Here is a 13,761-nt window from a genome sequence, read left to right as displayed (position 1 = left end):
GAAGATCAGCCACATTTTGATATTTTCCATTTACTTTCTAAAATTTATCATTTATCACTTGTTAGATCTCGCTTATATATGTATCACTATCTTGTATTTTCTCATTCTGCTTTGCATGTGTTTACGTTGTTTTCACCTTCTAATTTTTATGAAGCACTTACTGTAAATATATTTATAACTCGTATTGCCTTTATTCTTTTTTAGAAATCTTATTTTTCTGTTTATATTTTGCTAACACATTGATCCTATTTACATTTGGAAAACAGTGCTCTTTGTGTTCATTTGGGCTTACTTTTTAGTAAATGTGCATAGGAATCCTGTTTAACTTCCCCCCCCCCTTTTTTTTTTGCTGTGCTATCTGTTGCAGTGCATGGCTGCCTTGATCCCTGCATAATCCTTAGGGCCAGCATCTGGCTTTAATGTATGTTGCTCTTATCCACTGTTACAGAAAGAATTTATATTTTTAAAAACCTCATAGTAACGGCCTAGGAATGCTGGCTTGCCTACAGACCTTCTGAGAGCATATAAGTATCTAACGTGATGATGAGGATTTGATCTTCTTAAATCAGGACTTTCATTTTATTTCTCTATAATGCCATTTCAATGTACTGATTTCAAGATTATATTTAGATGTAGAATTCTTAGGCCTGATGTCAGTCACACTGGGACATGTAATGGAAGTATACTCCAGATAAATTACTAATTGATTTGGGGTATATGTGAAACTCAGAGTTTGACTAGAAGGGTAACAAACCAGTTAATTACATTTGCTTAGTTCTTCAATATTCATTAATGAACGGAAGAGAAACTCTGTCCTGAATATTGTAACCCATAGTTCTGGTTCACCTCACATCACACACATGAACGCTGCTTTGTTATTCTCATAGTAAAATCTGTGTTTAATCATTATTTTAAAAAATAAACCTGCTACTGTTTTGTTAATCTTCTTTGATGTGGGGCACAAACCAATACAGAGTCAGTCAGTCAGTCATCAACACCAGCCTTTATTGCAGTTAACAAAACGTAAGGCCAATCAAAATCATTACATTGTATTATAAAAACATTATTTAATAACTTACACAAATTCTATTAATGCACATATATCATGTGTACAGTCAGTGCCACTGAAAGTTACTTGTATACTTTCTAAATTTATTATGTTTTCATGCTGTCCTTAGCCAAGGGAGTCAGATAACATAGTCAACCTTATACCATGTCAGACTGATTGTCCATCTAGGCCAGTAATTTCTGGTATAGCCAGGGACATAGCTAGGATTTTAGGAATGGGGGGGGGGGTCCAGAATAAGTGCCACCATTATAATGGGGCACAGCAGCACACACCATTCATTTTTCTTATGGAAGGGGGGGGGTCCGGACTCCAAGAACCTCCCCCCCTTGGCTACGTCCCTGGTAATAGCTCTTCAAGATCTCTTCATGGTCTATGGTGGAACCATTTTCCCATCATCTCATGTCTTATTGTCACCAGAGATTGAACCTGAGGCCCTTTTCAGGTAAAGCTTGTCCTATACCACCATTGAGCAGTGATCCCTTCCCCCTCTTTAGCAACCTTATGGACAGGTTAGATGGAGAATTAATCATGCAAGGGTCACTTACTTTTCTGCCTAGGCAATTGCTGCTTTCCAGTTGTGTGTCTGACCATTACAACACGCTTTTAAGAATACTGATGAAACACAAATGTTTGGTGCAACCTAGATGAGACACTTGCTTTCAGTATATTTGTCTCTCCTGAGTAAGAAGCATGTTTTGAGCATGGACACCAACACAAATTTCACCAAAGGGATGTTTATTCTTCTTGAGTTTAGACACTTGAGTTTAGATACTAAAGACTTTTAGAAACTACAAAATGCTTAAACTGCTGTTTTTCTTTATAGGTTATGTGGGTATGCAACCTATGTCGAAAGCAACAAGAGATCCTAACGAAATCTGGAGCATGGTTTTTTGGAAGCGGTCCACAACAGCCACCCATTCAGGATGGAACACTGAGTGACACTGCCACTGGTGGCGGTTCAGAGTCACCTAGGGAAAAGAAAGCAAGGCTTCAAGAAAGGTCAAGATCTCAAACACCCTTAAGCACAGCAGCCACCGCTTCCCAGGAAATCTCCTCTACTGTGCAAACTGACAGAAGAAAAGGCACAGAGGTATCACAACAAGCTATGGGCCTGGAACAGAAGCAAACTTCATCAAGGTCTAGAAGTGAACCTCCACGAGAAAGGTAATACTGAAGCCAACTTTGAAAAATATTGGGGATATAATAATAAGCAGCAGCAGGTTTCATTTTAAATGTAAAAGCTCAAAGGCTACATCTGCACTGCAGAAATTATCTGCTGTGACACCACTTTAAGCTATGGAAGTCTTAAAGCTATGGAATTCTGGGAATTGTATTTTGTTGTTCTAGTGCCACAAACTACAGTTGCACCTTGGTATCTGAGGGGGATCCATTCCAGACCTCCCCTCTGATACCAAAAAATGTGGGACCTCAAGTCCCATTGTCCCTAATAGCAGCATGATGTGTGCGCAACCACTAGAATTGGGGAGAATGGGGTGTGCTGTCTGCAGATGCTTAAATTTACAGATGGCAAGCCAGGAGATAACATGACACCCTGTAGAAGTCTTGGAATTCCATAGGATTGAGCCATGGCAATTAAAGTGGTGTCAAACTGGATTATTTCTGCAGTGCAGATGCAGCCTAAATGTGGTTTCTTCAAACTTTAGTGGAATGCACAGAGGCCCATTACCAACAACTGCAGCATTGAATGTGTAGGGGTGGAATTGAGTAACCGGAAGTTCTCCCTCTAAAGTTGTTCTCCATACACAGCTCCCATTCTGAGAGAAATAATTTACATTTATTATAGGAATTACCTTCATGTGGGAGGAGGGGAGAAAGGAAGAACCGAGATGTCAAAAGTTGGAGTGGGAATGTAGTCACCAAATTTGGAAGCAATATCTTACAAGTAACAATGTTACCTGCTACACTTTACATTTGGGGGCTGTGAAGACATGACAGTGTTATTTTAAAAAAAAGTAATGGTGGGTAGCACTGTTAATTGCCCTAAACTCTTAATAATGTGATAATATCCAGCTGTGATCATGCACAAATATGCAGCCACTAGTAGGGAAGGCATTTCCTTTTTTATATTATACAAGAGGGAATGCTGCATTTAAGAAGGTACATGCCACTTTTGGTTTTTGGAAGTACAGTACTTTCTATTCAAAACATCTTAAACGTTAAACTTGGCTGACCAGTTTGTCCATGGCACATTCTAATGAACATTTTAAAATAGAAAAATTAGACCACTTAATTAACTGAACATTGCACCCCAGTTTTTATAAATACTTACTGAGAGACAGATATGGGACACATACATAGGAAATTACTATGCATGTGTTTGAATGGTTTCTCCCCTCTTCTTGCTTGCTGTCCCCCCCCTTTTAAAAAACAAACCTTTGCAGCTTCTCTTTGAAATGGAGAATGGTTTCCCCATTGGGAGAAATTTAATCTAGGCCGCTTATTTTCCCACTGAAATGTGGAGGGAAAAAGAGAATAAACACCAGTTCAGGAAGGGGGTTGGTGATTTCTCAAAATTTCAAATTGCTAGAATTTCTCCTTTTTAAACTTTAATTGGCTTAAAGGGATAGTCAAGGTGTCTTGTGCATTAGTTTTTATTGTTGTTTATAAAAGAAAAGAACCTCTGACAGCCAAAGAGCAGGCAAAACTTAGATTGACTCCTGTATATACTCATGTATAAATCTAGAACTTTTAGTCCAAAAATTGACTCAAAAAATCTGAGTTGACTTATCCATGGGTCATTGTAAGTACTATACTTTAATTCTTATACAAGAAGGAACCCTTGTGAAACGCAAGAGTGTGATCTGTCCTGGAAGCACTTACCCCCTTCTACTCTCTCATCGATCCATCTTTTACTGTGAGCACAAACAGTTATGCCTACTGCCATTTTTTAAGTTCTTTGGCATTGTTTTTTTTTTTGCTTTGTTCTTTAGATCCTTTGTTACATGTCCCTAGATTTTACCCTCGACTTATCCACGAGTCATTTTAAAATCCATAATTTTGGTCCTAAAACCTGCTCTCCACTTATACATGAGGTTGACTTATAATTATGTATATATGGTATTCTCTGGTGCCTTACATGCTTCTGTTACTTCTCTGGAACTTACTCACTACATGGTAGATAGTAGGCTAGCCAGGAACTTGAAATTATTTAGTAGCAGGGAATATGTGGTGGTTTTGGAAAACTAAATAGTTGCTTGGTAGGATTAAGGGAATATGAGAGAGTTTTGTTTTGCTTATGAGTAATTGTAATCAGGCACAATTTCTGGTACCTGATAGCATCACCAGTTTCTGATCAACCAGTCATGGCCATACTTTATTTTAAGCAGTTGTGCAAAACACCTCCCACTATCTCTTTAGTTTGAATACATCAGGATTAAACTAACAAACATGAACTGTACTGACTATGTGTTTCCTGATCTGAAAATATCATCACACATAGCATTTCCAACCTTGCCTTCTGCTTCACATACTGGTTTTCTGTTAGTAGAGATATGGGTTCATGTGGAAGCATTCAAATGGGTAAGTTTCTGTTGCAACCTGAAAGTGTGTCTTTGTTTAGTTCATAGTTAGTTAGATATGGAGATGTGATTGGCATTAATTCAGACTTAAAGAAGGGTTGAGACAAATCATGGGAAGACAGTAAGTATATCAATAACTAAAAGAAACCTTACTATTTAGAGGCAGTTGCTTAATGGAAGGATCTAATGTTTTGTGTGGAAAATATCCCTGGTTTTTCTATGGTTATTGTGCAGTTCACACAAATTTCAAGTCTGTGTGTTTTTATTAATCCAGGAGGATGGGATACTTGAGTTCTTTAAAAAGAAAAAGTAGATCCTTTATTACTATTTTTAATAGTGGCTACTTTCTGCTTCCTTTCACCTGCTTTCACTTTTACCACCACTATCATCATAAAGCAAGTTCAAAACTTTTTTAAAATTTTTTTTAATACTGTATACACATTAGGTACAGGTGAGAGCCAGCATGGTATAGTAGTTTGAGTTCAAAGACATAGCCATGTTCATCTAGAAAATCAGTATGCAAAGGGATCTTGTAGCACATTTGACACTAATTGAAAGAAAGAGGCTGGTAGCATGAGCTTTCATAGACTTGAGTCTACATTCCTCCACCCCATGTATCTGAGGAAGTAAATAGAATGGGAAGAGGGCTAGTGAGGACATGCCAATGATGCACAGGTGATTGATTTTCCCCTGTGATCAGTAATGGATTCAGGCTCTCAAAATACTAGCTCAAGGTTAATTTTCAGAAGTGTAAGACTTCTCTCCACAAATGCCTTCACATTGAATTCTCACTTACAATTTCCTACACAGTGAATATTTTATTTTACAATGTGAGAATGAGTTCCCTTCTTAAAATGTCTTCTGCATGCAGCTGAAAGAGGAAGCAGGGATCATTTGTTTATATGGAGAGCAGAGCAGACACATGCTAGTGCAAATATTTAGACTGTCACTCCTGATCTTAAAGGAACTCTTTAATAACATGACTTCTTATGAGTTATATTTTTTTTTTAAAAAAATCCATTTAAAAAATGAAAGATGAAATAAAACCCAAACAAACTCCTCAGGGATTACTAAAAAAAGTTTTATTACCTTATTTTAATGTCTTATCTTCTTGAATAGAAATAATGGTGATGGAAAGTCTAATTATACTAAAATGTTTTGTTTCATATTCTCTAAGGTGTGGGAAGAATGATAATTCTTTAGTCAATCACATGCTTTGCATTTTAGAGTGGCACAGAGGATTTCTAAGTCTTGGGGCAGATGCCATGCTGATAGTGTTGCCAGGTGTTAAAAACAGCAATAAAAGACATTCGAAATGCATGACATGCAGCATTGACAGCATGAAAATAACTCTTTTGCATTCAGCCTGAATACCAAATGAAAGTAGCAATAGCAATAGCAGCTTCATTTATATACCGCTTCATACTGCCTCTGCATGTTAACTAATTGCCCCCAACAAGCTGGGTGCTCATTTTAGCGACCTCGGAAGAATGCAGGCCTGAATCACTCCTGAGCCCCTGGCTGGGATTGAACTCACAACCTTATGGTTTATGAGTGAGTGGTTGCAGTACGAGCATTTAACCACTGCACCACCAGGGCTCTTGATTTCTTTAATCTAGCCATATATTTCTCTGTGAAATTAACCTACTGTCCCATGTCCATGATACACACATTTCTGTCTTTAGGAAGAGCCTGCACCCTATACCCTGCAAGGTATAGGAGTCTTGACATCTTGTTTAAATCAATGTAAAAAGAAAAGCTTTCGCATACTCAAAAAGGGTACATCCCTTATAACAAGGGACATCTATAAGGGCCAAGCCTTTAGGCCTCAAACAAGAGACATCCTTTGTAACAAGGGACAGCTGCCAAGCTTTTTGGCCCTCAAACAAGGAACACCCCTTATAAGAAGGGACACCTGACAACACTAGATGCTTGCCATGCCTAACACAAGAACCCATGTGTCTTGGGGTTTTTGAACAGAGCCAAAGCATGGAGCAGGAGTGTTTATATGAGCTAAGGTTGAGTGGGATTGTTTTGCAAAGTTCCAGGGTAAATTTCCTGGGTCCCCTCCCAGACAACCTAGAAGCATGCAGGTTGTTTGGAATTCATTCCCTAGCATCTAACAGCTCCTGAGTGAAACTCTGGAAAGTTACTGCAATTCAGTGTAGACAACACTGGGCTAGCTGGAGTATAAGGCGACTTCTTGTGTTCTTACTGTGTTGTCTTCTTTTGCATTTATAGAAATAATAGTTTGCACAAATCTGGCTTCCTTACTTCTCAGCGACTCAGACTGTGAGATTTTTCTGCTCATATTTCTTTCTCCTCCACCTTCCCATTAGGAAGAAGACTTCTGCCACTACTGAACAGAATGGAAAAGGAAGTCTAAAAGGTGAGCGCAAACGTGTGCCAAAATCTGCCCTTCACCAGGGTGATGGACAAACAGATGAGAGGGAATGTAAAGAAAGACGTGATGGTAGAAGATTAGAGAAAGGGAGGTCTCAGGACTATTCAGACTTTCCACCCAATTTTGAGGAAGGCAAGGCAATGGAGGAAGAAAAGCAAAGGAAAGAAGATGAGTATCACACACGATACAGGAGTGATCCAAATTTAGCAAGGTATCCAGTGAAGCCACACCCTGAAGAGCAGCAGATGCGTATGCATGCAAAAGTTTCAAAAGTGCGGCATGAAAGAAGACACAGCGATGTTGCCTTGCCCCATACAGAGGTTGAGGAGCCCGAGGTGCCTGAGAATAAACTAGGAAAGCACTCACAGTTGCCAGCAACTCAGGACATAAAATCTCACCCGGACACTCAGAGGGTATACTCAACTGAAAGAACAGGTGACGTAAGAATTTCTGTTTCTAAACAATTAGCTAATCATAGCTCACCAACTCCTAGGCACAGTGTGATTCTTACAGAACACTTAGAATCCAAAAACCACGATTCCTTTAAAACACAGAGTCGCCTTGATCCTAGCTCTGCTATTCTCAATCGGAAAGCAAAGCGGGAGAAAATGGAGACCATGCTAAGAAATGATTCCCTTAGTTCTGACCAGTCAGAATCAGTGCGACCATCTCCTCCAAAGCCTCATAGATCGAAGCGGGGTGGAAAAAAAAGGCAAATGTCAGTCAGCAGCTCTGAGGAAGAAGGCGCATCAACACCTGAATATACCAGTTGTGATGATGTGGAACTAGAAAGTGAAAGTGTCAGTGAAAAAGGTAAGAAATAAATAATGTATGTATGTACGCATTATATGTGAAAAATCCTTGGTTCAAATATGCCTTTGCTGTCACTATTTTTGGCATTATCTAAATTCAAGAGATTGTGTATTTTCTTTATAGTTTTTCTATGGTCACACTGTTGCTTTTTCTGAAACATGTTCTCTCCTCTCTCTCAGCTGATCTGCAGTTTGAGAATTCCTGGGCTTTCACATCATCAGTTACTTTCCTAGTTTTTTCTTTCACCTTTGAAGTCACTTGTGGGTGTGGCAGTCAGAATCAGTGCAGTGTAGCACAGATTGCTGATCAAGTCAGAACTAATGTGGCTTACTGGCTGGAGTGGTAAGCAAGGATCCCAGAGGTCGAGCAAATCCAAATCCCCACTCCACAGAGCTGTTCCTTGAGTGGCCTTGAATAAGCCTCTGTTTCAGCCTTAATTCAGAAGATGGTTGTGCATTTTTCTGCCCAGGAATCCAGCAAAAGTGGAGCATGTTTAAAGTCCAGTTTCATTGTACCCCTGCATAGAGGTGCACAAGATTCTGCTAGTGGTCTCATTGAATTGGGAAGGTTAAGCAAGGGATTAACTTTGTCCCATTGGTCAACAGGAATCAAACATGCAAAACAGTTAGATTCAACCCAGCTAGAAACATACATTTTAAAGTCTTGACAGGGAAAGTTTGAAAACAAACAAATAAAAAGGTTATGTTTGTTTCATTTTCAAAATTATTTCTCTCCTTTCTTTAAACTCAAAAGAAGATCTGGTTTCTGTCCAAGTTTTCTGAAGGAGAGTCCTTCTGAGTGACTTGCCCAGGCTTTGAAATCTTCAGAGGAGGTCTTTCTTTTCTCTTAGTCCCATCACCCATATACGCACATCTGGTGGCAGTGGAGGAGAGAGTCTTCTTGGTGGCTATTCGAAGGCTCTGGAGGGATGCCACAATGGTCACTTTTATTCCAACTGTCTTGAAGGAACTGATTTCTTATATAGAAAAGATTTTTTAATAGTACACCATTCTATTTTTAACTCTTGCCCTTGTAACAGGTATGTTTTAAGAGCCTTTTAATTCTGTAGATACTTTAATTACATCTCAACAATATTTTATATGAAGTCAAAAGCTTTCATGGCCGGCATCCATGTTTTTTTGTGAGTTTTTTGGGCTATGTGGCATTGTTTGGGCTATGTGGCCATAGGAAAAAATTTTTCTAGAACATGGCCACATAGCTTGAAAAATCCACAAAAAAACCACAATATTTTATATGCTTTTACCTCTGTGTATTTTTACATGGCTACACACACACACACACACACACACACACACACACACACACATATTACAACTACTGTGAGTCCTAATTTTGGGGAAGTCTCTAACATCCATTTTTGGGCAAGGTACTGGAGCGTGTGGTGGCTTCTCAACTACAGTACAGGGATTCCTGGATGAGGTGGTTTATCTGGAGCCATTTCAGTCTAGTTTCATACCTGGATATGGAACAGTGACAGCTTTGGTTGCCTTGGTGGATGACCTGCACAGGGAACTGGACAAGAGGAGTGTGTCCCTGTTGGTTCTGCTGCTTTTGCATTTTACTCTTTTAATGAGTTATTTTTTTTTTAATATTCTGCTAGATTAATTCTATTTTAATGCCCACTTTTCTATGTTTTTAACTGTGTTGTTTTTAAGTTGTAAGCCACTTTGTATCCCAAATTTGGAGAGAAAGCAGGATATAAATAGAGGAGATGATGATGATGATGATGATGATGATGATGATGATGATGATGATGATGATGATAGAGTGGGATATACATTAAAAACAGGCTAACAAGTAATATTTCACACAGACACACACACACACACACACACTCTGCACACACAAATAGGGAAGCAGAGGGGGATTATTTTGAGCAGACCAATGGTTGGTAAGGATAAGGTTAAATAGCCATTTCTCTTTCCCCTGACTCACTCCAAGATGCTAGCTTTCCACTGATGTCTTGAGGGGAAAGTTTAGGAAAGAGAATTACAACACTATCTGCAATTCATTAACTGTGGTCCAGAGAAAAGATGGCATATTTTGTGATTTCTGACTTGAAGGCTGTGTCTGCCCAAGCCAAATACCACATCCTCCCAGTAATTAGTCCAGATGATGCAGTGCCTATTTTCTGGTTCTGGTGCAAACTGTCTGTTCATGGGTTCAGCGCTGCTCCAGAGCAGTGCTGGTTGGCTGTTTATAATGTGTTTGGTGGCAATGGCACATGTTGTTCCCTTGGAGGTCAGAATGAGGCGCCCAGCCAAGTGATTGATGCTGACCACCTCGTTCCGACCTAAGAGGGGAGCAACCTGGCATGGCAGGGCTGGCACAGCAGGATGCACATGCAAACAGCCAACCCACACATTGCTCTGGAGTATCAGGTAAGGGGGGTATCTGGGCATCTTTGAAACCAAAATCCATCAGCTTGCTCCCAGAGCATGCAATCAATGCTGAAGTGATAGAGTCATAGAACTGGAAGAGATCACAAGAACCATCCAATCCCACACCCTGCCATGCAGGAACACACTATAAAAGCACCCCAACAGATGCTCATCCAGCCTCTGTTTAAAAACCTCCAAACAAGGAGACTCCACCACACTCCAAGGGAGTGTGTTCCACTGTTGAACAGCTCTTACTGTCAGGAAGTTCTTCCTGATATTGAGGTGAAATCTCTTTTCCTGTAGTTGGAATTCATTGCTCAGTATCCTAGTCTCTGGAGGAGCAGAAAACAAGCTGGCTCCATCCTCAATGTGACATCCTTTCAAATATTTACACATGCCCTTTCAGGCATGCTAGTGAGCATATTCTCAATAGGAAAGTGCAGCTGACCTGCCTTGCATTCCTATGAACTGGATAGCAGTTGGAAGGCTTGGTGAACATCATCTTCAGACATTTTTATTTTGTAAACAGATGTCATGTCATATCATACCAACTGAAGTGCATGTCATTTCAGTCTCTTGTTAATATTTGCTCCATTCATGTACCAAGGCTGTTTGAATTATATTTCTCCTGTTCAAAAAAAACCCCAGCATGGTGTAGTGGTTTGGGTGTTGAAGTATGACTTTGGAGACCAGGCTTTTTATCTCTGCTCCACCATGGAAACCCACTTGGTGACTTGGGTAAATAACATCTCTCAGCCTGAGGATGTCAGTGCTAAACCCTCTATGAAGAAGCCTGCCAAGAAAACCCCATGATAGGTTTTCCTTAGAGTTGTCATAAGTCAGAAACAAATTGAAGGCACACAACAAAAACAGCCAAATAAACAAAGAGCAAGGCAGGCCCAAGGGAAGAGGACATCCTTCTGATGTAGGAATAATCTTCTGCTTTAAGCTGTAGAGGTTTTGCTTTGGAAGTTTCTTTGGCTCATAAAAATGAACACCTGGAGACTGGAAGTCCTTAGAGATGCTTGGACTCTGCATTATAAATTGCATTGTAAAATCATTCAAAGGAGATCCCAGTGGATATGTGAATACAGTGCAATAAAACAGTATAGTGGACCCTCCACATTCACTGGGGTTAGGGGCACTAAGCCACAAATAAGGAAAACGTTTTTTAAAAAAAATCTCAGAGAATACCTCTCTTGGAATCTCTAGGTCCTCCAGGGCAAGATCTACCAGAAGTTGACCATGAAATTGTGCTGGAGGACTTACACATGACTAGAGAAGTGTTCTCTCTAGGAATCTCTAGGTCCTCCAGCATGATTTTTGGCAGAAGTTGACAATAGATTCATGCTGGAGGCCCTAGAGATTCCTAGAGAAAACATATTAATCAAATCTGTGAATAATCAAATTGACAAAAGTCAAAGCCGAAAATGTGGAGGGCCAAATGTATAACATACTATATATAAATCATATAACATTGGTCTTAAAAGTAATAGTGCTCATTGCCAACACACTTCCAGTCTTAATACATGGTGCTAGTGATGACCTTAAAAGACCCAAATGACTTTTTACCTCAAGATTTGAAACAGTGCCTCCACTATGTGTTCCTGCCCAAAGACTGAGGTCTGCTGAAGAGGCCCTTTATTGTGTCCCATCAATGGCAAAAGGACATAGTGCAAAGACATGGGAAAGGGTAATTTGTGTTGTGCCACCTCAATCGTGGAAAGCCCTCTCTTCATAGGTTAAATTGGCACTGACTTGCTTCATTTTGGTACCATGTTATAAGCCATTGGGATTTTATGATTTGTACATGGCTTTAACTGTTCTAACTTGTTATATAGTTTAATGTATTTTCAGACTGTCCATTATCAATTACTGTTTTAAAATGTTAAATTGTTTTGAATTATTTTACATTGATTGTGTTATGTGTTACCCTGAGATCTTTTGGAAGAGGGTGGTGTGTGTGTGTGTGTGTGTGTGTGTGTGTGTATACACATGCACAGAGAGGGAGGGAGAATTTTTTTCTATATCACATGTCTTGGAATGTTATTGTTCTCAAATACTTGCACTTGGTTCACTGCTGTGGAATTACCTTGGATTTACCATATGGTAACGTAGGACTGTGTAGTTCTAAGCACCATAAAGGTACGAGATTCCATTTGATATTAGGAGTTAAACAGGGTCAGCCATGGCTAATACTTGGATGGGAGACAGGTGGTGCTGTGGGCTATACTGTAGAGGAATGAACTGGCAAAATCACCTCTGAGTATTCCTTGCCTTAAAAAACCCTCTGAAATTTATGGGGTCATCCTAAATTGACAGATGACTTGAAGGCGTGCGTGCGCACGCACGCACGCACGCACACACACACACACACACACACACACACACTCTTTAAAAAGAATTGAACCATACATCCAATTAATACGCTACTTTTAAAACATTAATATTAACATTAAAATAATTAAAAGACTTAACATACAAAAATAATTGTGAATGGGAAACAAAATTAATTGGACAGAATTGCAAATGTGAAGGTCATAAAAACTTTCTTTTATATTGTTTGTTACAATAGTTCTCTTTTTCTCTGCACACAAGTCATTGAACAGTTAAGTTAAGGGTCTCACCCTATATCTGTCCCCTTTTATTTTTTGCTTTTTGTCTATCCTTAACTGCTTGAACAGTTTCACCTGTCACTCAGGGAGGCTTTTCTTGTTGGCTGCCAATAGCATCTTTCTTCATGCTGGGCACACTCTGGACTTTGTTTTCTGTGCTGGGTGGAGTGATGGTGACCTTGGTGTGGAGGAATTCTTCACAGTTCCATTGTTATGGACAGACAATGACCTGGTCTGGTTTAGACTCATTAGGACTTGTGACCTCTTCAGGGGCAGAGACCTGGTTAGGATGGTCTGCCCCAGAAGGCTGATGGATTCTTGATGGTTCAGGAATTTTCCTGTTGCATTGCCAGGTGATTCTTTTGCAGCTCTTGCTGATCCTGGGAATGGGGAAATGGCCTGGCTGTGAACACAGTAACCCCTGAGAATCCGTCTAACAGACTGGAATTAGCCCAGCCCTCTGGTTTTGCAGGGAGTCGACAATGATGAAGCAGCTGTGATGAAGACTACAGCAACACTCAAACCAAGTCTGATTGAACGTGGGCTAGAGCCCATTTGAAGGCCTGCTGCATGGCAGTGCAGGCAGCAAGTGAATTATTTTTGGGTGCCAGCATTGCATCTGCAGGTAGCCATCCAAAGGAGCTGTTCCGAATGGTTGAGGATCTATTTCACAGGTCCTCAAACAGAAAATGCAGACCATTCAACAGCATGATGCAAAGCATGTGCCCTGTACTTTGCTGATAAAGTTGCTTAGATCCCCTCCCCTTGGATGCTGTAGTTGTTATAGTAGTGGGTGTAACTTTGGTACCTGTTTGTCCAGTTTTAATGGTTACTTTGCAATATGTGCAGCCTGAGACTGTGGACAAGATACTGAGAGGTGAGAGCAACCATATGCGTATTAGACCCAGGTTTCTATGAT

General features: G+C 39.9%; 1 protein-coding gene across 1 annotated transcript in view; it reads left to right on the top strand.

Moving 5' to 3' along the window:
- Window positions 1–13,761, top strand: part of RIMS1 (regulating synaptic membrane exocytosis 1) — a 336,871-nt gene that overhangs the window by 141,873 nt on the left and 181,237 nt on the right. The window contains 2 exon segments of the mRNA XM_042475735.1: window positions 1,893–2,233; window positions 6,948–7,825. Of these exon segments, the coding sequence (XP_042331669.1) occupies window positions 1,893–2,233; window positions 6,948–7,825 (1,219 nt within the window).

The sequence above is a fragment of the Sceloporus undulatus genome, chromosome 1 (assembly GCF_019175285.1).
Source record: "Sceloporus undulatus isolate JIND9_A2432 ecotype Alabama chromosome 1, SceUnd_v1.1, whole genome shotgun sequence".
NCBI classification, from domain to species: Eukaryota; Metazoa; Chordata; class Lepidosauria; order Squamata; family Phrynosomatidae; genus Sceloporus; species Sceloporus undulatus.
This window is presented reverse-complemented; position numbering and strand designations above follow the sequence as displayed.